Genomic DNA, 26,011 nt, shown 5'->3' with positions numbered 1-26,011 from the left:
TTTGGCTGGCAGAGATGGCTGGTGCTGACCTTCCTGTGCCGTGTAATCCTGTATCGAGGTGGAGGGTTGGGACTGCTGTTGTTGTTGTATCAGTTGTTTATTAAAGGCGACATGCCAGAGGCGTTGTTTTTCCAGGCACAGCTAGCCACGGAAGGCAGCAGAAGCAGCATTTGGGTACCCTGCTCCACTAAATCCTTTGTGTTGGTTATCCCTTCACTGTCTGTGTGTGTTGTTGGCTAAAATTCGCTATTGTGTGAGAGCTGGAGGAAAAGAAGAGACAGTGAGCGGTGACTGAATTGCTGCAGTGGGAGTCTGTCCTTCTGGTCCTGGCTGAAGATGGGAGCTGAAGTGGGAAAGGCTTCCTCTCATGACTTGGAGCAGAGACCTGTTTCTGGGAGAGCTAGCACTGGCTGCTGTGTGGGAAGGTCTTTCTTCTGCTGGTTTTTGACCTGCCCTTAGGGTTTGGAGAGGAATTTATTTGCTACATGGCCCCTCTGATCACTGGCAGCTGTCTCTGTGATAGGCTGGGAATCGAGGGTCTAGGTAACAGAGTTTATGGAATTTTTCTTGTTTTCTGATGGCTGGCAGCTCCTGCCATATACAGGCTGGTTCTGGGGACACCGAGGGTCTGCCAGAGGGGTCTGTGTTTTGGGAACTCTGGCTCTGCATGGATTATCGTAGTGGGGAAGCTGGTGCTAGCACTTCAGCCTGCCCACTCCTGGGCTTCAGCTCTTTCCCTCAACATGGCTCTGGCCTCTTCATGGTCCTTTTGTGTCTCATCATCTGTGAGCAAATAGGTTGTCTGTCCCCTGTACGTTGCACTGTGCTGTGCTGCCATTGTTGACAGCCAGAGCAGTATCAGCAGTGTGTGACAACCCTGACTTGGTGGCCTGACACCATCAGCAGGGCAGGGAGAAGGCGGCTGCAGTGCCGATGGCTGTTGCCTGGTTGGCCTCAGGGCACAGCAGCTTCTTAAACTGAAGCTTTTTCCAGAAGCCGTGATGGATATGCAAACTCCATACTTGTGTTTGCATATGGCTAACCAGCTGTCCCAGTTCATTCAGCCCTGCCTGGCTCAACCAGTATGTTAGTGCCATTCACACAGAGACTTGCCTGTGGGCCTAGCTGGGGCTGTGCTATACTGCAAGTCCATATAGGGCCTTAATGCATGAAGTCTTGCCATTACATTGTGTTAATTTGAATTTTTCTTGCTGGCTTTTGTGGCTGTGAGAAGGGTGGATTTTCATGGATCTGGCTGCAGAGCTGAGTCCATTATGGGGGACTTCCCTTAGACCCAGAGCTGGTAAATGCACCTTTAGGTACTGAAGGGGCTCCTGTGAAATGGATTTTTCTTTCAGAGTAAAAGTTTTTTGTTTAGCTGTGGCCAAATGGTTAGTTTGGGAAACGTCTTAGGATTATTCCTCGTCTGGGCATCCTGGAAGTGGCAGGGGATTTTGAGGATGTCAATATCTGCTTCAGTTTAGGGTAAGCTGTGGGTTTCCGTGGGGCAGTTCTGGCTTAATGCAGAGGTGTGTAACATCTCTACAGGGTGTGCAGGTTGAGTCTGATGCACTGGAACTGGATCAGACTCGTGCAGCATGTGCCTGTGCTGCTGAATCCCCTGTGCAGAAACCCAGGAGGCCACTGCAGCAACCTTCTCGAATGTGCTGATGTTGCCAGTGTGAGCCATCACTTTAAAAATCTGTGTTTTAAGTGGTGCCTTCATGATGTTACTTTTGGTACAGTTGTTATCTGTGCTCTGGTAGGAAGCTATATGGCACTCATGCTTTCCCATGTAGAGAGGTGTGTAGATTTGAGGTGGGGACTGTGTCTGGCCATGTTGTCTGTAGGGACCAGGTGAGCTCCTGGGTGGTCAACACATGGTGCTGGCACTAAGTGTTCATGGTGACTTTACATATGACTAAAGGAGAGATGCTTCAGGAGAATTTCATGTCAGTATCACAGATAACTAGGAAGCTCAAAATCAGGGTGGTCTTGTAACTTGGCTTACCAGCAGATCCACAAACGTGGGAAATGTCCCTATTGCAGTAATAATGTGTGATGAGCCTTTCTGGGCTGCCCATGGGAACAGTTAATGTGTACAATGACCAGTTCAACACGGTTACCAAGCTCATGGGGTGTTTACAGACTGCAGACAGGTTGTGCTGCCTTCCACTGTAGTCCTCTATCCTTGAAGGACCTGGGAATTGGCTGCTGTGGCTTTGAGACCTTCCACAAGAAGAACATTTCATGTTGCGTGTGATGGTAACTTCTGAAGGTCACTGCCTGTTACTGTGCAGTTGGCAGAGACAGCAGGTGGAAGGTTTTGAATGGTATGTGACAGGGTCAGGCCCAGGAGTTCACAATGTCAAACAAAAGCAGCAGCTTTGAGTTGGACCTGGTGCTGCAGTGATCCAAAGCACTATCCTCTTCTAAGTTGTGGGGAAACTTACCCTCTTGTTGAAAAGGATGCTGATTCCTGGTGTAGAGGTGAATTCTGCCTGATAGCATCTGGTCTGAAGTCTGTACGTGGCACCTCACACAGACTTTAAATTTACAGTAATTGATTGGGTCCTACTTTATGGCTCCCATCTGCTTTGTGGATCTCCAGTGGAGTAAGTTACATGCCAGCACATGCTTGGGTTGGTTAGGACTGGAGCATCCCTCTTGTCTCTTCCAGCAGTTGAGCAGTATTTGCTTGTTTGCTGGGTTGCTGGCTGGAGGGCAAGCCTGGCTGGCCTGGTAAAGGCTGCTTGGTGGGACATTACTCATTGTATTCGAGAGTTTGACCCTGTGTCTTGAACGGAGTTTGGTGAATATGACTGGTGTTAGTGAAATCAATGAAGTATATAAAAGGCTACTAAAATGTGCTCTATTTGCTGTCTCTGTACAGGGAATTTTTTGTACCATCCCCTGCATGACACCATCAAAATCAGGTGAGGAAGAAAAAGAACATGTGTCCCTGTCCTAGTGATGGTCAGAAATGGTTCCTCTGAGTGTTCAGACCCCTCATATTCTCTGCTGCCTCCTGCATTTTAGAACCAGAGGGATGCAGTACTGCTGTTTGCCCATTTCCCAGAGTGCTGCAATGACTTGGGATCAGGAACAGAGTTCTTTCTTTGCCATCATGCAGCTGTTGTGACTCTGAAAGGCTCTTCTTTGCGTGAGTCCTTCTCATTGTCTTTGGCAAATGTTTTGTGGTAAAACTTAGTTGTGAGATTTATTAACTCCCTGTTGGTTTTATAGGGGTTCTCTGTATGTCTTACAGATCCAGTTAGCAGAGATGTTGCTGATGGCAGCTGAACTGGATGCGTAGAGTAGGTGCAGTCATCTATGGCTTGTCATGCTTCAAGGCCCCTTCCCACTGGCTAGGAGGTTAAGCTGGTTTCCTTGGGAGACTCTTGCAAAACTGTTTGTGCAAGGAGAGAGTAATGTGAGCTGGTCAGTGTCTTGAGGGCAGGACACACGTGGAGGCTGCTTTGTCATCTCCTCGTGGAGATCTGTTATTAAATACAAATTAATTGTTAACATGGTGGGGGGGAAATGAACCTTGCTTCTCGTTCCTACAGTCATCTGCCTTGGTTTGTGCAGTCCCAGGCCTGCTCTGGAGGTGTCTGGCTGGCAGAAAGGTGCTCCCAGAGCAGAGGGCTGGTGCTGGGCAGGGCTGCGGTGCTGGCAGCCCAGGACAAGGGGGTGCTGGCGAGCAGCCTGCTCTGTGGCAGCTCCCTGCTTCCCCAGGTGTGGAAGTCCAAGCTTTCAGACTTTGTTTCCCACCATCCCCCTCTTCCCATTTTCCCCTCTTCTCCTCTCCTTGCTCTCCCGCTGAGTTGATGCTTTTCCAGGAATGAGCTGTACTGCTGGCCCAGCACATTCCACAGCAGCAGCGCTTTCTTGGCAGGAGCCTCGCTTGCTGTTAAGAAAAAGCAGGACTGACTTGGTGTCCCTCAGCTGAGGGCCAGAAAAGGAAGGCCTGGTCCTGCATTCCTCATGGTGCATGCAGAGCCTTCACGGACACCATGGCACTCTTCCTAGACTGTTGTGTATGTGCAAACTTCACACTGTCCCCTCAGCAGCCCTTGGAGCCCTTTACAGCTCCTCACTGTCATCTTAACCAGCATGAAGTCCCTGAACGTTGCAAGGGAAGCTGTTGCTTTTCTAGCCAGCCTAGAAAGGGGGATGTGACTTTTCACTTGTTGAGAGTTGCAAAGCGTTCCCTTTGGAGCCTGAACACCTCATCCACAAGCTCCTTGATATGTTAGTGTTGTGTCTTTTGTGTTGTGTTACCAGCAGTAGCCAGATAAACCCTTTGCCCACCTCTACACTTTTTCCACCTCTTTCCCTTTCTCTCTGTCAACAGGAGCTGCCATGTTGCAGCTCTGCCTTGTGGGCTCTTCCTGCTGTCTGTGTCCAGATGGAGCTAAGTGTCATAGCAGACCAAGCCTCCTTCCTCCAGTAGTGTGAACCACAGCAACCACATCAGGATTTTACCCTGTCTCTGGCTGGGGCCTCTTTGGGCCTGTTGCCTCTCTCACCTTGAATAAAAGCCCAGCTTTTGGTCACTGTTATTATATCTGTGGAATTGTCTCCATTCCATTAAGGTCATTTCTGCAGATGTTTAACCTCAAATCTTTCTTTCTCACAGTGAGTCCCTGCACTTGTCTTGTATCCTTGTGTTGGGCTATGCAAGCTCTTAGAGTTATTGAGGAGCTGAAATTGAGCTACCAGGGTGAAGAGCCTGGCCAGGCTTCTGCTGGAAGTTCCCGTTTGTCCTGATTTCCAATTCAAAGAGACTGAAAGTGTCACTGAACCTTGGGGGGGGGGGGGGCTCGAGAATGCTGCCTTTGATGATGTCTGTAAATGTCCTTTTGGAGGTTGGAAGCATTGCTTGGGCAGGGCAGGATTAATTAGCGTGGAGGTGCCTCCTGCAGTCCTGTGCAGCTTCCTCCTCCCGGTGGAGGACAGGCCTGTTGGGCTTGTTTGCAGAGCAAGGCTGCAGCCAGATGGTCACTCCGAGATCAAGGCAGGAGGGGCCGCCAGGGCTCTGGGCTCACTGGGAAATCAGTCTGTAGCTTTGCTTTGATAAGTGCTGCTCCTTGGCAGGCCTCTGAGGCTGAGTGGCTCCTTCCTAAATGCCATTCCTAAATGCCAGTCTTTAGACTAGGTGAACAGGAGGTCTGTCCTCTGTCATCTCCCACCCAGTGACACTGGTAAGACTGAGCACAGGTCCAGCTGGAGCCAAGCATCGCCTGGACTGGGGGGCTCTGGTTGTCCTGGTCAGTGTCCAGTGGAGTGATTGCAAATGTGTTGATGAGGGGTTTTCAGGGAAAACAGTTGGCATCTTGGATGTCTGTTCAATCTTGGATGTCTGTTCAGCCTCTGCCTGGCTGACCATGGAGAAAAAGCACAGCAATCTGTGGGGCAACAGAGCTGAGCATGGTTGAGGGCATGGCAGGCCCATGGCAGAGGGATTGGAACTAGATGATCTTTAAGGTCCCTTCCAACCCAAACCATTCTCTAAAAATAAAATAAAAGAGGCTGCTCTTGTGCTCATGAGCATGATGTGCCCACTCTTGAGGAGAGTAGTTAGTAGCTTGAAATGGGATGACCTATTCCCCAAGGAGTACTCATGATGCTCCCTTGATTTGTTAGGAGAGCAGGGGTAGTCTTTCCTGCTTGAATGAAGAGCTATGTTACTGTTGGTAGCAGGACAGCTGCTAAGAGCTGGTTTGTGCTTCTTGGTTCTTAAGCACACCAGGTAAACACTGTGCTGCAAGGGAGCTCATCTTCACAGGGGGTGCAGGGACAGACAGGAGGACAGCAGCTCCTCTGGGGAGGAGGCTCTGACAGAGCTAAACCATCTACAAATCCGCGTTTCCCTATTTACCTGTGCTACTGCATAGAGGAGCAGTGGGGAATACCCTGTCTGGGGGCTTGGGAGACAAATTAAATGGGAGAGTGACAGTCTGTTTATGCTCAGAGAGCCCTTTTCACCCCAGTGCACTGTGCAATTTGTACTCCTCCTCCTCACACAGAAGGTATAAATACAGTGAGGGGGAACTCAAGAATGCCCTGGCTTATGGAGACAGACAGCTCAAATACTCTAATCCTGTTTGGTGCATGCTGTTTGCCTGCAAAGCCCAAGGTCTCACCAATACACGTGTTGTCACTAGCGTGTGTATGCTTTGATTGGGCCTGTAGCCCCTGGGGGAATTGTATCCCCATGGGAAGCACACATATCATGTCTGGGCTTAGTCTAACAGGCGAGTATTTCCCATCTGAAATCCCAGCTCTCTCTGAGAATTGCCCTGTCCAGTTTTCTCTTCTGGTGAAATGGCTGCAGAGCTCATCCCTGCGTCCCCAGCATTTGATCTTGCGGGAGAGGTGAGAATTTTGCTCTAGAGACAGGAGATGCTCACATTTGGGTGGTAACACAAAAAGGTGCTTCCTTTTGCTATGCAGCATTATTAATCTATACAATCATTTGGAAGCAAAACATCTCTGCCCTAAGGGGTGTGTGCTACAGGTCTTGAAAATGAGATCACATTTCTGATGGGTAAATCCCTGAAGCTTGTGCTATTGGGTAGAAATGTCTCCTGAGTGGTTTTTGTTTGGTTGGTTTTTTTTTTTTTCTTTTGCAGGTTGTAGGAGATGGGGGCTGTTAAGATCAGAGGAGTGACCAACCTAATCTGTGCACTTTTGGGAGGTTGTTGTAGAAGAATAAGTTTATAATTGAATTTCTGGACTTTGCATTGTTGGAAAAAATGGTGCTGTTTTGTAAAGGTCTTTCCTCTTAATAATTGAACTGAACAAAGGAGATCATCTTACTCTTTCATCTGCTCTACTAGCTTTGGATCTTTTTTGTGTTACATTGTCACTGCTCAGTTGTCTTCTCAATCTCTGCATGTTCCCTAGGAACAGACTGCTTTTCATCTTGGCCATCAAGCTGTCCAACATAAGCTTGAGGGGTCCCCTTCCCTCACCTCCCTTCTTTGTATTGACATCACCACCACACCACACACACACACACACACCCCGTTGCCAGATACAGTGTTTTTATTTGGTACCACGTCTGTGATTGCTTCTCTCCGAGTATCCTCCTTGCTGCAAGCCCTTGGATAGGCAATCTGGGGGACAGGACTGCCAAAGACAAGCAGCAATCACTGCTGAGCTCCAGCCTGCATCCAAATCTGGGGTTCAAATCCTGCAGGAGCCTCTTAGATTTCTTCTTTTGCTGGGCTTGTGTTACTCCATCCGAGTTCTTTGCAGGGACCTTGCTGTGGCTGGTGGGTCCCGCTCAGGAGAGACCAGAGCTGGCTGAAGCTAGAAACTTCCTTGTATCCACATCCTCAGCCGGGCTGGAGGCCACCGAGGGGAAACGGGGAGGCTGGGAGCACAGCAGCTGCGCTGGTAATGTCTGCGCAGCCGGGGTCTGACACAGCGCAGCCGTCTCCGCGGCTTGGGGTTTATGGCCTCCTTTCTCTCCTGTGCACGCTCTCGTTCCCCACCTTCCCTTCATTCCTAGGACATGACTCTGTGATATAAAATACCCTCTAATTTCCTGAGCCTGGCTGGAACTCCCCGGAGAAGGCAGCGTCTGCCTGCCTGTCCCTCACCCGCCTCTGCATCCGTGTTCCACGCTGCCAGCTGCTCCCGCCGGCAGCAGCGGGAGGGAAGCTGGGAGCATGGCATCTTCCCAGGCCGTGGGAAGAGGGTCTGCCGGCTCCTACAGAGAAGCTGGTGGGAGGGTAAGGATGGAGCCAGGGTTGGAGCTGGGTTTCCTTCACTTCCCTCCCTGTTGCCTGGTTTATCCCTTCCCCTCCCCCAGCTGCATGGGAGCAGATGTACTGCTTGTGTCAGCCCTGGCAGCCCTCTCCGAACACCCAGGCTGGTCTCCTGTGCAGCCAGAGCCTTGTCCCCTCCTCCTCCTTCTTCTCCTCCCCCCGGCTTGGCCCCGTGTCACTGGGGATGGCAGCGGAACCATCCGCCCACTCGGCCTGCCTCCCCTGTAACCCTCCCTCCTTCATCCCTCCCGCAGGTCTCTTTGTTGGAAAACTCAAGGCAGATGAGTGCTGGGGAGTGCTGGGCCTGCAGGCCAGGCACTGAGCCTGCAGCTTGGCCTTAGCATGTCTGCTGGCCCCGGAGATGGGACCAGGGTCACAGGGGGATTATCTGGGCAGAGTAGCAGCACTGAGGGGCCTGGACCTGCGTTCACCTGGGCAAGACTCAGGTTGCCTCCACCTAGAAGGGGTTTTTGCTGGTCACCATTCTCTTCCATGTTGTGCCCAGCCCCCAGCAGGACTTTAAACATGAGGACCTTCAGAACCAGATGGTAAACTCAAAGCAGTCCCTCTAAAATCAGCCTTGGGCAGATGTTTTCCCTGGGCTCTGATGGCTTCAACCAAAAGGAAAGACTTGTAGAGAACAGAGGGAGCGTGAATTCCTTCTGGGTCTGCTCTTTCAGGATTCCTGGGCTCAGACCCCATCAGCTGAGGGCTCTTCTCAGCACATTCGCAGAATGGTTTTCCCTGCCAGCACATCCACAGGACAGTTTCATCTCCTGGCTACCTCCCCGTGCAAGCGCGGAGCAAAAACGTGGCACTGCTCACAGCTCCCCCAGAGGCTGCTCGCTCAGTGGCTTCTTACGTGTGAACCTGCGGTCGAGTCCATGTGTCCGTGTGAGAAGTGTGACTGGAAGGGTGGTGAGAGGTGGGAGGAGGAAGGCTGCAGCTCTGGCTGAGGCTGGAGAGGAATGCAGGACATGAATAGCTGGGATGGTGCAAGGGGTGACAGACGTGAGCAGTGCTGCAGAGATATTCCTGCTCGGCATGTGCCTGACTCCAGCACTATCAGTTTTTGCTCTGTAGAGTCTAAATATATAATCCATCATGCTCTGGCATCTGGGTGATAAATAGTGATAAATAATGTAGTGGCTGGGGAAGGAGGGAGAAAATGCTCCAGGGTGGAGCTGACCCCTGGGATGTCTGGGGCAGCCACGGGGTAATAAGAGTGAGGAGGGACCAGCTCTCAGGACAGAGGGAGCTTGTTCTCTATCAAGCATTGCAGCTGAGGGTGAGTGGGTGGGTCTTGGGGTTGGTTTCCTCTGTCCCCGCTGAAAGTGGAATAGTTCATTTGTGCTGAGCAGTTGGTCACCTTGACCCAGTGAATATATCACCCTGTCCCTTCACCCACAGGCAGGGCTCTGTGTCCCCGAGCAGTCATCATGCAGCACTGAAAATTGGCTCTGCCTGAAGTTCTCTCTAGGAATTGGACACGGTCCAGGCTGCTGGCGACAGTATGAATGGATGCTAGTGCAGCCAGGGCAGGGTGCGTGTGTGTGTGCATTTGGAAATGAGGAGACAACAACTTGCCTGCCTTGGAAAGGGCTTATGTGGGCACCAAAGGGGATGGGTCCTGGGGGGACACTGCCTGTGTTTGACACTCATCCTGGGCTGCAGGGGTTTTGGGCAGAGGCTGGCACAGAACATGTTGAAGAAGCATTAAGCTAGGAGGATTTTAATCCATCCTCACTGCTCCTTTCCTGCTTTTCCTGCTCCTCCATCTGTGCCAGAAGAATTAACGCACATCCTGGGAGTGGATTAGATTGCTCAAACCATGACCTCCTCATCTGTGCCTTCTGGGGATGGGTAGCCTTTGTCCAGTCCCTTTTCTGTCTCTCCAGTTTGGGCAGGGATCGTGAGTGCCAGCTGCCAGCAAAGGCCTGGCGATGTGCTGCCTCTCACCCCGTGGGACAGCCCTTTGCCGAGCGTGCGTGACACTGGCGCAACCAGTGGGGCTGGCAGGGTGGAGCGAGCCTGCTCCCCGGGTTTGGGGCTTGCAGCACTGTTCATTTGCCTTTTGCTGATGCCTTGTGAGTGTTGGCAAGCCTTGCTGTCCTGTGTTCAGTGGCGGCTCGGGCAGCTGTTGGCACACCAGGGAGAGCAGCCAGGAGCCCAGAGTACCTGTTTCACCGAGCCCCTTGATGGCAGTCTGGGGCAATGGGCCACAGCTCCGCCTCCCATGCTGGCATCCTCTTCGATTGTCTGTGAGTTGGGGACTGACTTGGGTACCCTTCAGAGCTGTTGATGGGATGCCACCTATGAGTATTGCTAATTACTTATAGTCTACTTCTTTTTAATACATAATTTCCCTTGGTTTCAATAACAAAGTAACATTTGTTACTTTGTTCTTTTTCTGTTAGGTTCTTCCCCACCCCCCTAAAAAATTTATTTACTATTTAGTTACTACATTTTTTTAAGCACAATATGTGTCAAGCTGCCTTAGATATAGCCTGGAAACGGAACTCAGTATCACAAATGACTTGTAATGTGTCTTTGTATTAAATAAGAGTGCTTAAAATGTCATTGAGAAGAAAAGAAAATGAGCTTGATAAAGTCTATTTTGCCACTGGATTCAATTTATCAAAGATGGTATTAATTAATTCTGGTGAATTTACATGTTGTTTTGATTGCAGATTCACTGTGGAAAAAGTATTTAGGTGTCCTGTGATATTTAAAATAAAAAGGAGAAATTTACTCTCCAAAGAAAACTAATTTTTTTATTTTTTTTTTTTACTATTGGGAGAAAAAGTTATCAGTGCTCCCTCAGCTATGAAGTCTGATAATGTAGCTGTTTGTGTAATGCAAGAACATGACATTGTGGCACAACTATAAAGCTCAAAGTGATGTTGAAATATTATGTATGTAATTAAAAAGCAACAGTAACATTTGGGAGCCAGCATGTTTAATGTATTTCACTTTCATCTATTAGAAATCTCTGGCATAGGTTGTGATTCTTTCAGATCATTATAAAGAGGTTTAAATTATGTATTTCTTTAGAAATAAGTGAACTGGTGGAAATGTGTCTACTGGAAATACAGTACAGCAGAAAAGTCTCCAGGTTGCTGGAGTGTGCGGAAGAACTTCCTGACACAGTGAGTGAGGGAACCAACTAGGGAAGGCACACACTGGACCTGTCGTTTGTGAACAGAGAAGAACTGGTGGGTGATGGGGTGCCTGGAGGCTGTCTTGTGCACAGTGATCACAAAATGATAAGAGTTTTTGATTCTCACAGAAATAAGGAGGCAGGGTCAGCAGAACTGCTGCCTTGGACTTGCGGAGGGCGGACTTTGGCCTGGTTAGGGAGCTGGCTGACAGACTCCCCTGAGAGGCAGTCCTAAAGGGCAAAGGAGCCCAGGGAAGGCTGGACATTCTTCAAGAAGAAAATTTTAAAGGTGCAGGAGCAGGACCTCCCCCTGTGCTGAAAGACAAGCTAGTGGGGAAGAAGAGTGGCCTGGCTGAACAGGGAGCTCTGGCTCGAACTCAGGGGAAAAAAAGAATGTATCACCTTTGGAAAAAGGGGGAGGCAACTCAGGAGGGCTACAAGGATATTGTGAGGTTATGCAGGGAGAAATCTAGAAGGGTCAAAGCCCAGCTAGAACTTAGTCTGGCTACTGCTGTAAAAGGCAATACATGTGTGTTTACAAAAACATCAGCACCAAAAGAAGGGCTAAGGATAATCTCCATCCTTAATTGAATGCGGGGGGAAAACAGTGACAAAGGATGAGGAAACAGCGGAGGTACTTAATACCTTCTTTTCCTCAGTCTTTAACAGCGAGACCAAATGTTCTCAGGGTACTCAAGCCCCCCTGAGCTGGGAGACAGGGATAAGGAGCAGAATTAAGCCCCCCATAATCCAAGAGGAAATGGTTGGCAACCTGCTACACCACTTAGACACATGCAAGTCCGTGGAGTCAGATGGGATCCACCCAGTGGTACTGAGGGAGCTGGTGGAAGTACTCACCAAGTCACTTTCAGTCCTTTACCTGCAGTCCTGGTCGACCAGGGAGATCCAGTTGACTGGAAGTGAGCAAATGTGACACCCATTTACAAGAATGGCCAGAAGGAGAATCCAGGGAACTACAGGCCTGTCAGCCTGACCTCACTGCCAGGGAAGGTCATGGAGCAGATCAGCTTGAGTGCCATCGCATGGCAAGTACAGGACAGCCAGACAATCAGACTCAGCAGTATGGGTTTAGGAAAGGCAGGTCCTGCTTGACCAACCTGATTTTCTATGACAAGGTGGCATGGTTAATGGATGAAGGAAAGATTGTGGATGTTTTCTACCTGGACTTTAGTAAAGCCTTTGACACTGTTTCCCATAGCATTCTCTGGGAGAAACCAGCTGCTCTGGCCTTGAACAGGTGCACTGTTCCCTGGGTAAAAAACTCTGGATGGCTGGGCCCAGAGAGCGCTGGGGAATGGAGCTACATCCAGCTGTCAGCTGGTCACAAGTGTGTTCACCAAGGCTCAGTACTGGAGCCAGTTCTGTTTAATATCTTTATCAGTTATCTTGACAAGGGGATCGAGGGCACCCTCAGTTCTCAGATGACTAAATTGGGTGGGAATGTTGATGTGGTGGACGGTAGGAAGGCTCTGCAGAGAGATCTGGACAGGCTGGATCAGTGGCCAGTTGTATGAGGTTCAACAAAGCCAAGTTTCTGCTCCTACACTTGGGTCACAACAACCTCACACTGCTCTACAGGCTGGAGGAAGAGTGACTGGAAAGCTGCCTGGTGGGAAGGGACTTGGAGGTGCTGGTTGATAGTGGCTGAACATGAGCCAGCGTGTGCCCAGGTGGCCAAGAAGGCCAATGGCATCCTGGCTTGTGTCAGCAATAGTGTGTCCTGCCAGCAGGACCAGGGAAAGTGATTGTCCCCTTATACTCCACACTGATGAGGTCGCACCTCTAACCCTGTGTTCAGTTTTGGGCCCCTCACTACAGTACACTACAGATGAGTGGCTGGAGTGAGTCCAGAAAAGGGCAACAAAGCTGGTGACAGGTCTGGAGCACAAGTCTAATGAGGAACAGCTGAGGGGGCTCAGCCTGGAGAAAAGGAGGCTCGGTGGGACCTTATTGCTCTCTACAACTACCTGAAAGGAGATAGTAGCCAGGTGGGGATCAGCCTCTTTTCCCAGGTAAGAAGCGACAGGACAAGAGGAAATGGCTTGATGTTGTGCCAGGGGAGATTTAGATTGATATTAGGAAACGTTTCTTCACCGAAAGTGTTGTCAGGCATTTGAACAAGTTGCCCAGGGAAGTGGTGGAGTCACCGTCCCTGAAGTTATTTAAAAGATGTGTAGGTGTGGCACTTGGGGACATGGTTTAGTGGTGAGCTTCGTAGTGCTGGGGTAATGATTGGACTGGATGATCTTCAAGGTCTTTTCCAACCTAAACGATTCCATGGTATGCACCTGAATTTTGGTTTTACTGATTAAATTGTGAATTGAGGGATGAAACAGCTGGATGCACACAGAGAGCCTGTTCTGCCCTAGGGTTCTTTCCAGCCTGCCAGTCATGGCTGTGAGCATAGGAACCTGTGACCTAGCAGTGGGCAGGAGTTGTTGATCCTCTTCTGCTCCATTCCCAAGCCTGGGCTCCCTGTTGTTGGGTGCAGATACCCACCTGGGTAAGTCTCATTTTCCTCTGAAATCCTGGACCAGCTCTGACTGCCTCCTCTCCCCTCTGCAGGGTGGTGAAAGAAGAGATCTCGGATGACAATGCCAAGCTTCCCTGCTTCAACGGCCGGGTGGTGTCGTGGGTAAGCAAGCCCCTTGCTATGGTATCTCTCTGCCTGTGTCTGCCCTCTGAAAACCACCATTTGGATGTGTAGTGCCAAGTAAGGCACAGGGACTGCTCCATACTGTTGGTGTGCTGACTGCTAACACAGCTGATGAGCTGGATTCCCACACTCCAGTCCTTCAACTGCAGAGGGGGCTCTGTGGTGCTGGGTCCCCTGTGCCGGGGAAGATGTGGGATGCCTCTGTTGGAGAGCTCACGATAACTGATGCCTAGCAGAGGTTGTGGTCATGGCCTGTCCACAGCGTAACCCGTGTGCCCCTATGGCAGGGTCAGCTTTCCAAGGAAAGTCCCGCTCCAGTGACTGGTGCAAAGGACTTAAGTGACTTTAGTGCTGGTGAAGCGGACTGGATTTGACTGCCCTGAAGACTAAAGGTACTGCCTGGGCAGCTGCAGGACAAGCTTTTCCCTCTGTGCCGTGCCATGCACATGCTCTGTCCCCTGCCTGCATGTGTCCCTCAGCCCCTAGGGGACCCTCTGTTAGTGGGGGGAGAGGACATTCAGTCTCCACAGCCCATCATCCCGTTTTTCCTCTGCTGAGCTGCAATTTGTGCTGGTGGGGATGTGTGGATCTACACCAAGAGCAGAGCCAAGACCCAAGTACCTTCTTCTGGAGGCCTCCAAATAGCCCCTCAGCAAATCAGGCTAGGTCAGACCTAATTCTGCTTCTATCCCTGCCCCAAACAGCGAGGCTTCAGCTGGGGGGCTGTGAGGAGGAGGTGACAGGGGCAGGCAGGTGCCCACTGCCGGCCTGGCTGCTGCTGGATTCCAGGCAGGGGAGTGCAGGGTCGGCTCCTGCCTGTGCCTTGCACCAGGAGGAAAGGATGTGCTGGGCTCCCACACAAAGAACCGGGCCCGATGCCGGCTGTCCTCCCTCTAGCGGTTATCCAGGCCCTTCGGAAAACAGCCTGTGTCCGGCTCTTGGCCGCCATCCATCCCTCTGCATTCATCCTGCTGTTGCTGCATCTGCACCGAGATGTCTCCCCACCCCACCCTTTCCAGCTGCCTTTTGCTTTTACCTGCCCTATGGGGAGTCCCACAGTCTCTGAACCCTTTCCATTGCTCTTTTTTTACCTGGTGTGCTTTTCCTTGTCCTCCATGCATCCATGCAGCTGCTGGCTTTCCTTGTAGGGTCTCTGTGGTTGCTCAGTGTGACTGACATGGATCTGGTGTGGGTCTGTCTGGTGTGACCACCATGCTGCTGCTCTGCTGGGCTGGATCCTTGCAGGGAACTTGTGCCCAGACTGGCTCTTGTGCACAAAGGGGTGATGTCAGTCCCAGAGACCTTTATGCACAGCTGATGATCCCTTTTTCTATTTCTGCTGAGAGTCTCCTTGTCCATGGGTGGTTTGGGGCCTGGGGGGCAGCACTTGCTTTGCTGCTTCTGACACACAGGCTGAGATGAGGCTATTTTAGGAACGCAATACTAATTTTAGTGACCAGGAAAGATGGGGGCTTGAATCCAAGTGAGTATTTCCTGACAGTGTAAGAGGGAGGAAGAGTGCAGGGTGGTGATCAAAACCTTCCCTGGAGGAAATCCCAGCCTTGGGAGGGTTAGAGGAAGACAGCATCAGTCCTCCCTCAACTTGGGAACACCCCCTCTACTCTCCTTACTGCTGTTTGACAGATACCTGTGACTAGTTCCCTCTGTCCAGATCTATTTGCCTGATCTTGCATTGAGATTTTCAAGAATAAAGTGTTATATGACTTTTCCTTAGGCAATGCTGGCCACTGCCAATATATCTTCTCCCACATGCTCCCGGGCAGTGGCTGCCAGAGCAGGGATGTGGCCCTTAGGGAGTGGGATGTGTCCTGGGAAGACACGTCCCTGGGAAGGTGCCAGGAGCAAAGCCAGGCATGTGCCTGGGGCTTGCTGGAGGGAGGGTGCTGAGCCAGTGTGAGACAAGAGCTAGTTAGACAATTGTGAGATCAGGAGCCGTCGGGCTTGTCCTGGGGCTTGTGTGACGGGCTCTGCAGCTTTTCACACCCCGGGCTGCACTCTGCTATGTCTGCTGCCCTGGCTGTGGCTTTTTCAGGGCTGCTTTGTCTTCCTTGTCCCAGCTACATCCCTGTCTCGATTCCCAGTGCCTCTGTGGCAGTAGACCTCTCTCCCCCTGCCCTAATGATTATCTATGAATTATCTTATCAACCTCTTATCAGGGTTTCCCCAGTTCTTGAAGGTGGGCAGGGCACAGCTCTTTCATCAGTGATGCCGGGAAGCACTGAAGACCTGTGTAAATGGGCTGTGCCTCCTGCACCCAAGTTGACATCTGCTCTTGGCTCCATGCAGATGTGGTTCCCTCTCCAGCAAGCAGCAGTGCTGCCTCTGCATTGACACTGGGCATTATGGTTTGGGCAGCAGCTGTCAGCTCCTTTCCAGCCCATGTTTCATGGTCCTTCTGTCCTGACCCACAGTGGGGCATCCTTCACCTTAGATCTTTTCTGGGCCCTGTCACCTCTGCTCTGGGGGTTCCTGAATGCGTCTTTCAAGGAAGAGGCTTTTTATTGTCCTCTTGGCCAGCCCTATTATGATTAGTCCTGTTCATTACAACTTGAAAGGAGGGGGGAGTGCAAACCTGGATAGGGAGTAATATTGGGAAATTGCTCGTTTGGGCTATCCTCAGTTTCATTCCACTGGCAAGCCTGTGGAAGCTCCACTTCATTCCCTGAGCCCTGAAATTGGTGGTTTATTACAGAGACAGAGGCATATGGGTGTGCCTGGACTGCCCCACAAGCATGGCTGGTATAGAGTTCCTGGGGTTTGACCCTTTCTTGAATTTCTGCACTGGGGAAACTGTTGAGCCCCCCAGAGGTTGGGTGAAGATTGTGCCCAAGCCAATAAGCTGGGCAAAGTTTGTATGGAAGTCAGAAAAAGATCCTGTTTCAGGAATCTATTTCAAAACCAGCCTCAACCCTGAGCTCTGTTATCTGCAGCATCTGAGGACTGGGGAGGTGAAGGTCCTGCTGGTCCCACAGCTTGAAGGCAGGGGTGTAGAGGCTGCTAAAACTGAGGAAAGGAATGACTGGTAGCTGCCTCTTCCAATTGAGAAGAACTGGGGGAATCCACTCCCTGCTACAGGATGTGCGCTAAAGATTACCTGAGTGTGTGGTGTGGGCATGCAGGTGATGTCAGAGTGTCCAAGCAGGGCTGTCAGCCACCTGGGCTTCACTGCTGGGTCAGGAATTCCTGAGCCACAAATAGCCAGTGTCTGGGAAGGCATCGAGAGGGAATGTTGCTACATGCTTGGCCTGTTCCATACCCGCTCCTGGGCACCTGCTGTTGTCTGCCATCAGAGATGAGATCCTGGGCCAGGCAGGCTTTTGGCCAGCTCCTTTGGCCACTGTTGTACATGTTTTCCCAGAGCTGCAGCCGTTTCCTTCTCTGTCTCATCCCTCCAGCTGGTGTCTGCAGAGGGTTCCCACTCAGATGCTGGCTCGGTCTGTGCCGATAACCAGACAGAGCTGCCACCTTCCATGGAGCGCACAGGAGGAATTGGAGACTCCAGGCCCCCCTCTTTCCAGTAAGTTACCTGGACATCTGCCCTAGTTTCCAAGGGACACATAGTGGGTTTGCTGTAATCCTGAGCAGGGGCTGGGATACTCCTACCCAAATTGTCAGGGATTACAGCCAGCAAGGGGGGAGGAGGATGAGGCTGGGAGCAGATTGGAAGTGGAGCTGCATTATTCAACAAGCAAGGACATGCCAAAAATAGTGCAGGGAAGCTGGCAAAGAGCTGGCACAGTATGCCCAGTCCTTTGCCCTGCACTCATAGATGTGCTGTGGTTGTTCCTATCCCTCAGGAAGGAGACAGCTGATGGCTGGAAGCTTGTGCTGGGCAGCACAGAGGTGTCGAGAGAGCCTGCTCAAGTTGTTCCCTGTTGAGCATATTTGTTCCTTTTATCTCATTACAGCCCTAACACCGGGGGGAGTCGGGAAAACTTGGACAATGAGACAGAAACAGACTCAGTGGTGTCCTCACAAAGGGAACGACCTCGTCGGACAGATGGGCCTGAGCATGGTGAGTGTTGGTAACATGGCAAGAGCTCTGCAGGGCATGGCTGGGGCATGGTGCGGGCACCAGCTCCAGACTTGGGGCAGCTTTCTCTGCTTTGCAGAACCTTACCATCTTAGAAGGGCTGTTTTATGGCCCTTAGAAGAGCTGTAGCCTCACAGTGGAGGCAGGAGCTAACACCTATGTTGCATCAGAACTTTGAGGTCAAAGGAGATGTCTCCTATAGAAGCCTCAAGCAGAGACAGTAGTGCCTCAGTCCTTTGTAGTTGAAAAGCAGAGTGTGCTGTAGCCTGGCCACTCCATGCTGCTTCTTGCTTTACCAAGGAAACAACTGCAAGTCTTCCACAAGTTTGGCAGCATTGTTCCTAGTGGCCCATCAGCCTCTTCCCCATCTGATAGTGATAAAAGTATCCCACAGAAGATGGATCTGATCCAAGGATAGACTAGGAGCTGGATGGCACTAGATGGGATTGTCTGATAGCAAGATTTGTTCTGAGAAGGCTGCCATGAGCCCCGCATAGGGGAAGGGGTTGTGTCAAGCACACTGAGTCCTGTCTTTTCATAGCACCCAGGGTGAATGGGACCGTGAAGGGAGAGCGGCGCCGAGACCTGGGTGGGTACGAGAGCTCCTCCACACTCATGAGCAGTGAGCTGGAGACCACCAGCTTCTTCGATTCAGATGAAGATGACTCCACCAGCAGGTAGGAGAGCTTAGGTCCTGGAGAAACGCTAACTTCCCCCTTCCTCCCAGCCCAGAGAGATGCCATTGCAGGGCACAGTAGTCCTGGGCTCAGACCTGCCTCTCTCTCACCCAGCAGCCGTCTCTACTATTGTCTGTCCCCCGTGTGCATGTTCTCCCCTCTGCCTTGCAGTCCTCCATTCCTTGTGCTATTTCCATGGCTCTCTTGCTGCCAGAGTCACCACCCTGGCAGCAAGAGAGCTGACTCTTGCTTTTGCTTGCAGGTTTAGCAGTTCAACAGAGCAAAGCAGTGCTTCCCGTCTCATGAGGAGGCACAAGCGGCGCCGGCGGAAACAGAAGGCTCCACGCATCGAGCGGGTATGCAGGGAGGGGCCGGGGATCCTGGGGAGGGCAGTGCAGGGCAAGGTGGGCTGCCTGGTGGATCCCTCTCAGGGATTCAGCTGTGTTTGTTGTGGTCACAGCTTGTGTCCAAGTGCTGAGACTTCATAAAGTGCTGTAAACATTTTCTGGGCCAATGTAGCCTCAAGAGTTGGGAGCACAGGCCTTGTCCTGGCTGTGGAGAGGTCACAAGGACCATGGCTGATGTTCTCTGTCTCTGCAAAACTCCCAGCATAAGAGTGGAGTTGTGGGTGGGGGCTGTGGTGCCACAGGGAGTGGCAGAGAGGAAAGACAAGTGGAGGAAGCTGGGGCTGGGAAAGTTGCTGAGGCACAGGAGGACATCTCATGTTTCACTTACGTTGCAGTCATCGTCCTTCAGCAGCATAACAGACTCCACCATGTCCCTGAACATCATCACAGTCACGCTGAATATGGGTGAGTGGGAAGTGTGCATGGAGCCTACAGTCCTTCCAGAGCGGGATTGGGTGGTGGAGAGGGGACTGGGGAGGGGGCAAAGAGAACACATGGGGGAGGAGTGAAGAGATGAATTCTGTAGAAAAGTGGCTTGTATTTAAGCACTGATCTCTCAAGAGTTTCTCTATGTCCTGGGACATCTCTCTGGGACAGGGGTGCAAGCCACCATAGTTAGTTAGTACATGGTTTGTCTGAGGTTAGGTCTAGTTGTGCCTGCTGCTTTGTGGTGTCTTACTGCTTTCTTTTTCCGTCCCTGCAGAGAAATACAACTTTCTGGGCATTTCTATTGTGGGACAGAGCAATGAGCGTGGCGATGGAGGCATTTACATTGGCTCTATCATGAAGGGTGGTGCTGTGGCAGCTGATGGCAGGATTGAGCCGGGGGACATGCTCTTGCAGGTACTTCACACCCACATATCTTCATCTTTGGGCCTGGGAAAGCAGAAAGAAAAGACCCAGAAGCCTCCCTGCAAATTTTGGCAGGCTAAATCCAGGAAGCTGTGCTTGGAAGAGGGAAGCTGAGTCACTGCTGAGCTGAGTGGGGAGCTCAACCTCTGGTCACATCTCTGAGACTCACTTCTTTGTGTTGTTTGCAGGTAAATGACATCAACTTTGAGAACATGAGCAACGATGATGCTGTGCGGGTGCTGAGGGAGATTGTGCACAAGCCAGGGTAAGTACTTGGGTTGTTCCTTACCTCCAGGGACAGCTGTACAGTGTGTGCTTGGGGTGTGTGAGTTATGTCTTCAGCCACCTCTGCCAGTGGCTCTGCAGAAGCTCAGAACTTAGGTTTTTGGTGTTGCTTTGATTCCTGGGTTTTCATGCCCAAAGCAAGAATTGCGGCCAACAGAATGGCAGGGAATTGGGGGCTGTGCCCCTTTCTTTGTGGGGATGTCAGGTCCCTGCTGATTGCAGGGCAGTTGGAATAGATGACATTTAAAGGTCCTTTCCAACACAAACTGTTCTTTGATTCTCTGTTCTATTTGGGTCACCAGCAACCCTCAGCCAGGGTCATGTCATTTTGTTCATGTCACCAAGGAAACCTATAGCTGGATTGGAACAAGGACACTTTACTGCCGGCTTCTCCCTGTCTTCCAGGAGAGAGCCAGCCCACAGGATCCATCCGTCATGCAGGGGTTTGTGTCACCAGGCTCTGGTTCTAACTCTCACCTTTTTGTTGCAGGCCCATCACCCTGACGGTGGCTAAGTGCTGGGACCCCAGCCCGCGGGGCTGCTTCTCGTTACCCAGGAGTAAGTGGATAGCTGACCCACCCTTAACGCTGGTGCCCAGCTCATGTGAGAGCCCTGCCTTAAGCACTTACTTGGATGTTGTCTTGTTCTTCCCCTGTGTGTTTGACTCCACGTGGCACTGAATTGGGGTTTGATGGGGTACAGCTCTCCTTTTAGGAGGCTGCTATGTCCTATTCCCAGACCAAAATGCCCATAAGCCCAGCCCTCCTTCCCACATCACGCTGGGGACGCGTTTCACTGGGGCAGGGGGGTCACTTGCTCGGGGCGCCAGAGGAAAGAGAAACCCCCCCTTGAGCCATAGGGGGATCTCTCCCTCTGCACCTCTCCTGCTGACCCTCCCTCTCTTCTTTCTCTCCCAGTTGCTCCCCAGCGGATCTGGGCTGGGCCAGACTCTCCATGCTCCGATCCGGGTGAGTCCCGGCAGATACTGGGGATGGAATGGGCTGTGCTGAGTCCCTGTCCCTCCCCAGAGGTTGTTTTGATGATGTGATCATTTTTTCCAGCTACTAACTGACTCTTTCTTTTTGGTAGGTGAGCCCATCCGGCCCATCGACCCGGCAGCCTGGGTGTCTCACACGGCAGCGATGACTGGCACCTACCCAGCGTACGGTATGAGTCCATCCATGAGCACAATCACTTCCACCAGCTCCTCCATCACCAGCTCCATCCCAGAGACCGAACGTAAGTCCTTGTGCCTCCGTGCTCTGCCCACTGCACAGCCTCTTCACCTTCACTGTGCTGTGAAGGGAGCAATACATCTGCCTGGGGATAGCTGGGGTGGGCAAAGTCTGCCCTGCCAAGGGACTGAGAAGGAGACAGCTCTTGACAGGCTGGCACTTGGATCAGTGGGAGTTCTGCCTGGGTGAAATAATACCATGTTTTTCAGCTTTTATGTGAGGAGAGTAGAGGAGCCTGGGTGCAATTAGGAGCTGTGGCAGATGCAGAGGAAAGGCTCAGACCAGTCAGGGTTAGCATTTGAGAATGCGGGGCCAGAGGGATTCAACATGTCCCTGGAGCAATTGCCCTCCCAAACAGCAGATAGGGCAGGATGGAAGAGGCAGCTGGGAGCAAAGAGCCTTGCAGTGGGGCAGGGTCTTGCTGAGCACAGGGCTCTTTTGGTTGCTTTCTGGAGGTTTTGGATAATTCTGGTATAGAGAGCCCTGAAGCAAGGGTCTGGAAAGCTCAGGTGAGGCAAAAAGCCAGGAGTTTGTTGTAAGTTTGTGACTCTTGCCTGGGTTTTTCCCAAGAGGAAATGGCTGACGTGACAGATAACATGAGAAGGGGGCTTACACAGCATATGCCCCAAGGCTGTCTGCGATGTATTGTTCCCTGGCCCATTCCTCCCGTGTGTGATGCTTCCATGTGTCTCCTTTGTCTTTTCTGTCCTCTCTCACCTCTGCCTCCCTTCCTTCATCCACACCACAGGCCTCGATGACTTTCACCTGTCCATCCACAGTGACATGGCCACCATTGTCAAAGCCATGGCCTCACCAGAGTCAGGCCTCGAGGTGCGTGACCGCATGTGGCTGAAGATCACCATCCCCAACGCCTTCATTGGTAAGAGACTGTGCTGCCTACAGCAGAGGCAGGGATTGGGGACTGGGGGGCCTGTTTTCCAAGCAGATGTCCAAGGGAGCATCTCTGTCACCATAAACTGTTGACCAAGCCAGAGTCACATATTGGACCCTTGGCTGTGTGACCCCTTTTCACCTTTGGCCCACTTTTTCTTGGCTCTAGTGTGGCTCACTGCCTCGAGAGCCACTGTCTTCCACTCTTTTGCCGTATCTAACTCTATGTTTGGTGGCAGGTTCAGATGTGGTGGATTGGCTCTATCACCATGTGGAGGGCTTTACAGACCGCCGTGAATCCCGCAAATATGCCAGCAATCTGCTGAAGGCTGGCTACATCCGACACACCGTGAACAAGATCACCTTCTCAGAGCAGTGCTATTACATCTTCGGGGACCTCTGTGGAAGTATGGCCCTTGGCATGGGTGGGAGGGAGAGGATGGAGGGTTAGAGGTCCTGCAGAGCCCTGATGACACTGTGGGGACACAGCTACAGCCATTGGCAGCAGGCTGGGACCCTTGTTCTACAGACCTGGTTAAGAGAGCAATAAAAAATATCCCAGCTCCTTTGTCATGCTGCTGGGGTAGTGAAGTTGGAAGCAGCATTGACAGTGTCACCTACTGTGTGATTTTTGCTCCTGGGCAGCCCTAGCAGAGTCTTAGTCTTTATTAACTGTCTCCAGGCTCTGAACTTCCAGTGCTGGCAAGGGGTTGGTGCTCAGGCAACTGGGTTCTACGCAAAAAAGAGGGATGGGGAAAGGAATTGGCAGGGTGAGCCTGTAGCTCTGGTGTGGTTCTTTCCCACCAAGCTGGTCCCTGTATTAGAGTGGCAGCTTGGACTCAGGCAGCCTGGCTGTTGTCCAGCCAGGAAGCACAAATGGTGGTACTGACTAGCAAGGAGAGTGCCAAGTTCTTGTGTCTCTTTGCATATCCTGTCCTTGTCCATCAGCAAAGACTGGATGGGGAGCTGCTTCATCACACGTGGTTGTCTTTCTGCTTGGATTAACCCCTGTTCTCTGCTTTCTTGCAGACATGGCTAATCTGTCTCTTCACGATCATGATGGCTCCAGCGGTGCCTCCGATCAGGACACTTTGGCTCCGCTCCCCCATCCAGGAGCCGCACCCTGGCCTATGGCTTTCCCGTATCAGTATCCACCGCCTCATCCATACAACCCCCATCCCGGCTTCCCTGACCCAGGCTACAGCTACGGAGGGGGCAGTGCAGGCAGCCAGCACAGTGAAGGTGAGTAAAAATGACTAAAATATACCTGAGGGTGGGCAGGTGCCCTGTTCAGTACTGGGAAGCAGCGGGAAAAGGCTGCTTAAGTGAGGTCCTATGTGAGGGGAGCCAGGGTAAAAGCCATCTCAGAAGGGTCGTGGGACTTGGAGTTGAAAAGAGACTGAGAGCACAGACTGTGCTGGCAGATGGCTGTGCCGGAGCGTGCTGTAGTTCTCTCTTGGCCAGAGGAGCATCTGCTCTTCCTGACTTGTCTGAGCTGCCACCTAACCTTGTCTCGTGCGCTTTGCAGGGAGCCGGAGCAGTGGTTCCAATCGCAGTGGCAGCGAGAGGAGGAAGGAGAGAGAGAAGACCGGGGAGTCGAAGTCAGGTGGCAGTGGGAGCGAGTCAGACCACACCACGAGGAGCAGCATGAGGCGTGAGCGCGCGGCCAGCGAGCGCTCGGTGCCGGCCAGCCAGCACAGCCAGCGCAGCCAGCACTCCCTGGCTCACAGCATCCGCAGCCACCACAGCCAGCAGTCCTACGGGCCGCCCGGCCTCCCCCCTCTCTTCAGCCCCCCCATGTTGCTGATGCCTCCACCACCTTCAGCCATGGGGCCCCCCGGGGCACCGCCGGGCCGTGACCTGGCCTCTGTGCCCCCTGAACTGACAGCCAGTAGACAGTCCTTCCGAATGGCCATGGGCAACCCCAGTGAGTTCTTTGTGGATGTAATGTGAAGCGCCCATCCCCTGTCTGTCTGCTGCCCCTCCTTCCCCCCCTCTGTCCCTGTCGTTTGTTTCCTAGGACCAGCCCTGGCTTCGCCCCTTTTTTTTTGATTTTGTTTTGTTGGGTTTTTTTGTTTTGTTTTTCTTTTTTGTTTTGTTCTTTTTTTTTTGTCTTGATAATGAAAAGAAAAAAAAGGGAAAAAAATAATAAATGGAACTAAACCTTGATTCTAATCCCTCCTCGAGTGGGGTGGACAGGCCTGGCAGGCCTGCTGGGTGCTGCCAGCCCATCCCGCCACCAGACTTGTGTATTGCCAATGGTAATTCCCTTCTGCCATCCTCTCTAACCCCATTAATCCGCATCCGTCCCAGCGCCCTGTGCTGCTTGCCCGTGTGTCGCTGCTGCCTCGGTCCTTCCGCCCTAAATATCTCTTCTTTCTTTTCACCCTTTTGTGTTTCTTCTATCAAGCAGCAAAGAATTACGGGGTGTTTGACTTTCTCTGAGCCTGCCGCCCGTGGGGGGGAGAGCTGGAGCGTGGCGTGGCCCGACAGCAGGACACGGAGCTCCAGGGGCGCTGGGCACGCATGGCGCTGAAGATGGCTTCTTTCCTCCCCCTCGCGGAAGATGCCCTGCCCTTCCCACAGCCCTGAGAGGGGAGCAGGGACCAGCCTTATATATGTATTTTAAATCCCGTTGTAGTTGCCTTTTGGCTAATGCATGAATGTTCCAGGGCTTCAGTGCCTCCAGGGAGTGGAGAGATGCTGCCACTTCCCTCTTGCTTCCCTTCTCTTGCCCACATATTGGGCCAGGTCCAAGCCTGACATTACGCCATGGCAGGACCCTCCTTCTCCTTGCCCAGGCCATAAGGCTCAGGGCTGGGGCTGTACCTCTGTGTCCAGCCCGGAGCGGTGGTGAGTGTCTGTGCACAGTCTCTTACGTGACTCAGTGCCCTACACCTGCCCTTGGGTACTTTGGGGGCATTTAAGGGCAGAGCTCTGCTCCCTCCATCCTGCTCTTTGTCCTGCCTGCAATGTGCTGCTGCCTGTCCCGTTTGTAGGGGCTGTCCCATGCCTGGGGCTGGCGGTGGCAGCTGTGGCCTTCTCCCTCCTGCTGTCGTGCTGCTGCTCAGCAATGTGATACCTTCAAGGGCCTGGACGGACTTAGAAGGCAAGGAAGGGGCACAACTGGTTTGCTTTCATGCTTTGGGGAAACGTAGAGGTCCCCTGTATTTGCCCTACGAAGGGCCTGAGTCTGCCTCCCCCTCTGCCCAGTGCCATGAGTGCTGCTGGCCTGGCTGCCAGGAGGGACAAGGCTCTGGGACAGCCCTGTTCCCTCTGGGCTGTGAGTGGTGCCTGGTGGCAACAGAAGCTCTCTGGGAAGGGAGACTGGCCTGAACTGTGGCCTCTGGGCTCAGTGCCCACAGATCTACCAGGACAGTTGAGTCTTTGCTCCAGCGTTCCCTGCCCTTCTTCTTTCCTCTTCTGGGTACTCAGAGATGTGCCTCGGGCTGGGGCAGCCCCTTCCCCATGCCCAGGGCCAAGCACGGTACAGTATGGACATGCTCGACCCTGCTGCTGTTGGTGCTGGCGCCTCGGCGCCCTCTCCTTCTGCCACACCGTGGCTTTCACCAGGCAAGCTTTGCCTCCTTTGGTCTTTCTTGTGTTTGCGATTTTTATATGATGGAGATGAAATGTATTTTGCTCCCTCGGGGGTCTGCGTTCCCCCTGCAGCCCCTCTGCCAGATCTTACACGCCATCCGTTCATCTCCCTGACTCCTTGAAGCCTCTCCTTCCCCTCTGCCCGCTGGAGTCAGCCTGTCCCCAGCAGTCTCCCTGGCCACTGCTCACCCCTCGCCCTGCCCTACCCACTGGGTTTTATAAAAACAACACCAATCTCCTTGTTTTTATTTATAAACATAGTTTTATTGGACTCCTGTCTTGTGTCGTTCGTTGTTTCCCCCCCCCCAGCCTCTTCGGCCCTCCTGCATTTTGGTCTAAAGCGAGATCCCGGCGGGATGAGGGTACTCTGTGCCGGTGTTCCAGCTGCCTCT

The 26,011-nt window shown here is 52.2% G+C and overlaps 1 protein-coding gene across 4 annotated transcripts in view; it reads left to right on the top strand.

Moving 5' to 3' along the window:
• The window catches only part of DVL3 (dishevelled segment polarity protein 3), a 32,413-nt gene extending 8,225 nt beyond the window's left edge, over positions 1 to 24,188 (top strand). Inside the window, exons 2-16 of one of the 4 annotated variants that reach the window (XM_017810543.1) lie at positions 13,528 to 13,597; positions 17,035 to 17,156; positions 17,548 to 17,654; positions 18,214 to 18,349; positions 18,612 to 18,705; positions 19,092 to 19,161; positions 19,460 to 19,599; positions 19,797 to 19,873; positions 20,384 to 20,451; positions 20,811 to 20,861; positions 20,983 to 21,132; positions 21,877 to 22,008; positions 22,259 to 22,426; positions 23,049 to 23,261; positions 23,548 to 24,188. In XM_017810543.1, coding sequence (XP_017666032.1) covers positions 13,528 to 13,597; positions 17,035 to 17,156; positions 17,548 to 17,654; positions 18,214 to 18,349; positions 18,612 to 18,705; positions 19,092 to 19,161; positions 19,460 to 19,599; positions 19,797 to 19,873; positions 20,384 to 20,451; positions 20,811 to 20,861; positions 20,983 to 21,132; positions 21,877 to 22,008; positions 22,259 to 22,426; positions 23,049 to 23,261; positions 23,548 to 23,972 — 2,023 coding nt within the window. In that variant the 3' untranslated portion in view covers positions 23,973 to 24,188. Of the gene's footprint in view, positions 1 to 13,527; positions 13,598 to 13,921; positions 14,011 to 17,034; positions 17,157 to 17,547; positions 17,655 to 18,213; positions 18,350 to 18,611; positions 18,706 to 19,091; positions 19,162 to 19,459; positions 19,600 to 19,796; positions 19,874 to 20,383; positions 20,497 to 20,810; positions 20,862 to 20,982; positions 21,133 to 21,876; positions 22,009 to 22,258; positions 22,427 to 23,048; positions 23,262 to 23,547 lie in introns of those variants that run through there. The other 3 variants (XM_017810542.1, XM_017810545.1, XM_017810544.1) reach the window with 3 other exon arrangements.
• The last annotated feature ends 1,823 nt before the right edge of the window (positions 24,189 to 26,011 follow it).

This window comes from Lepidothrix coronata, unplaced genomic scaffold (genome assembly GCF_001604755.1).
Source record: "Lepidothrix coronata isolate B3197 unplaced genomic scaffold, Lepidothrix_coronata-1.0 Scaffold29, whole genome shotgun sequence".
In the NCBI taxonomy this organism is placed as follows: domain Eukaryota; kingdom Metazoa; phylum Chordata; class Aves; order Passeriformes; family Pipridae; genus Lepidothrix; species Lepidothrix coronata.
This window is presented reverse-complemented; position numbering and strand designations above follow the sequence as displayed.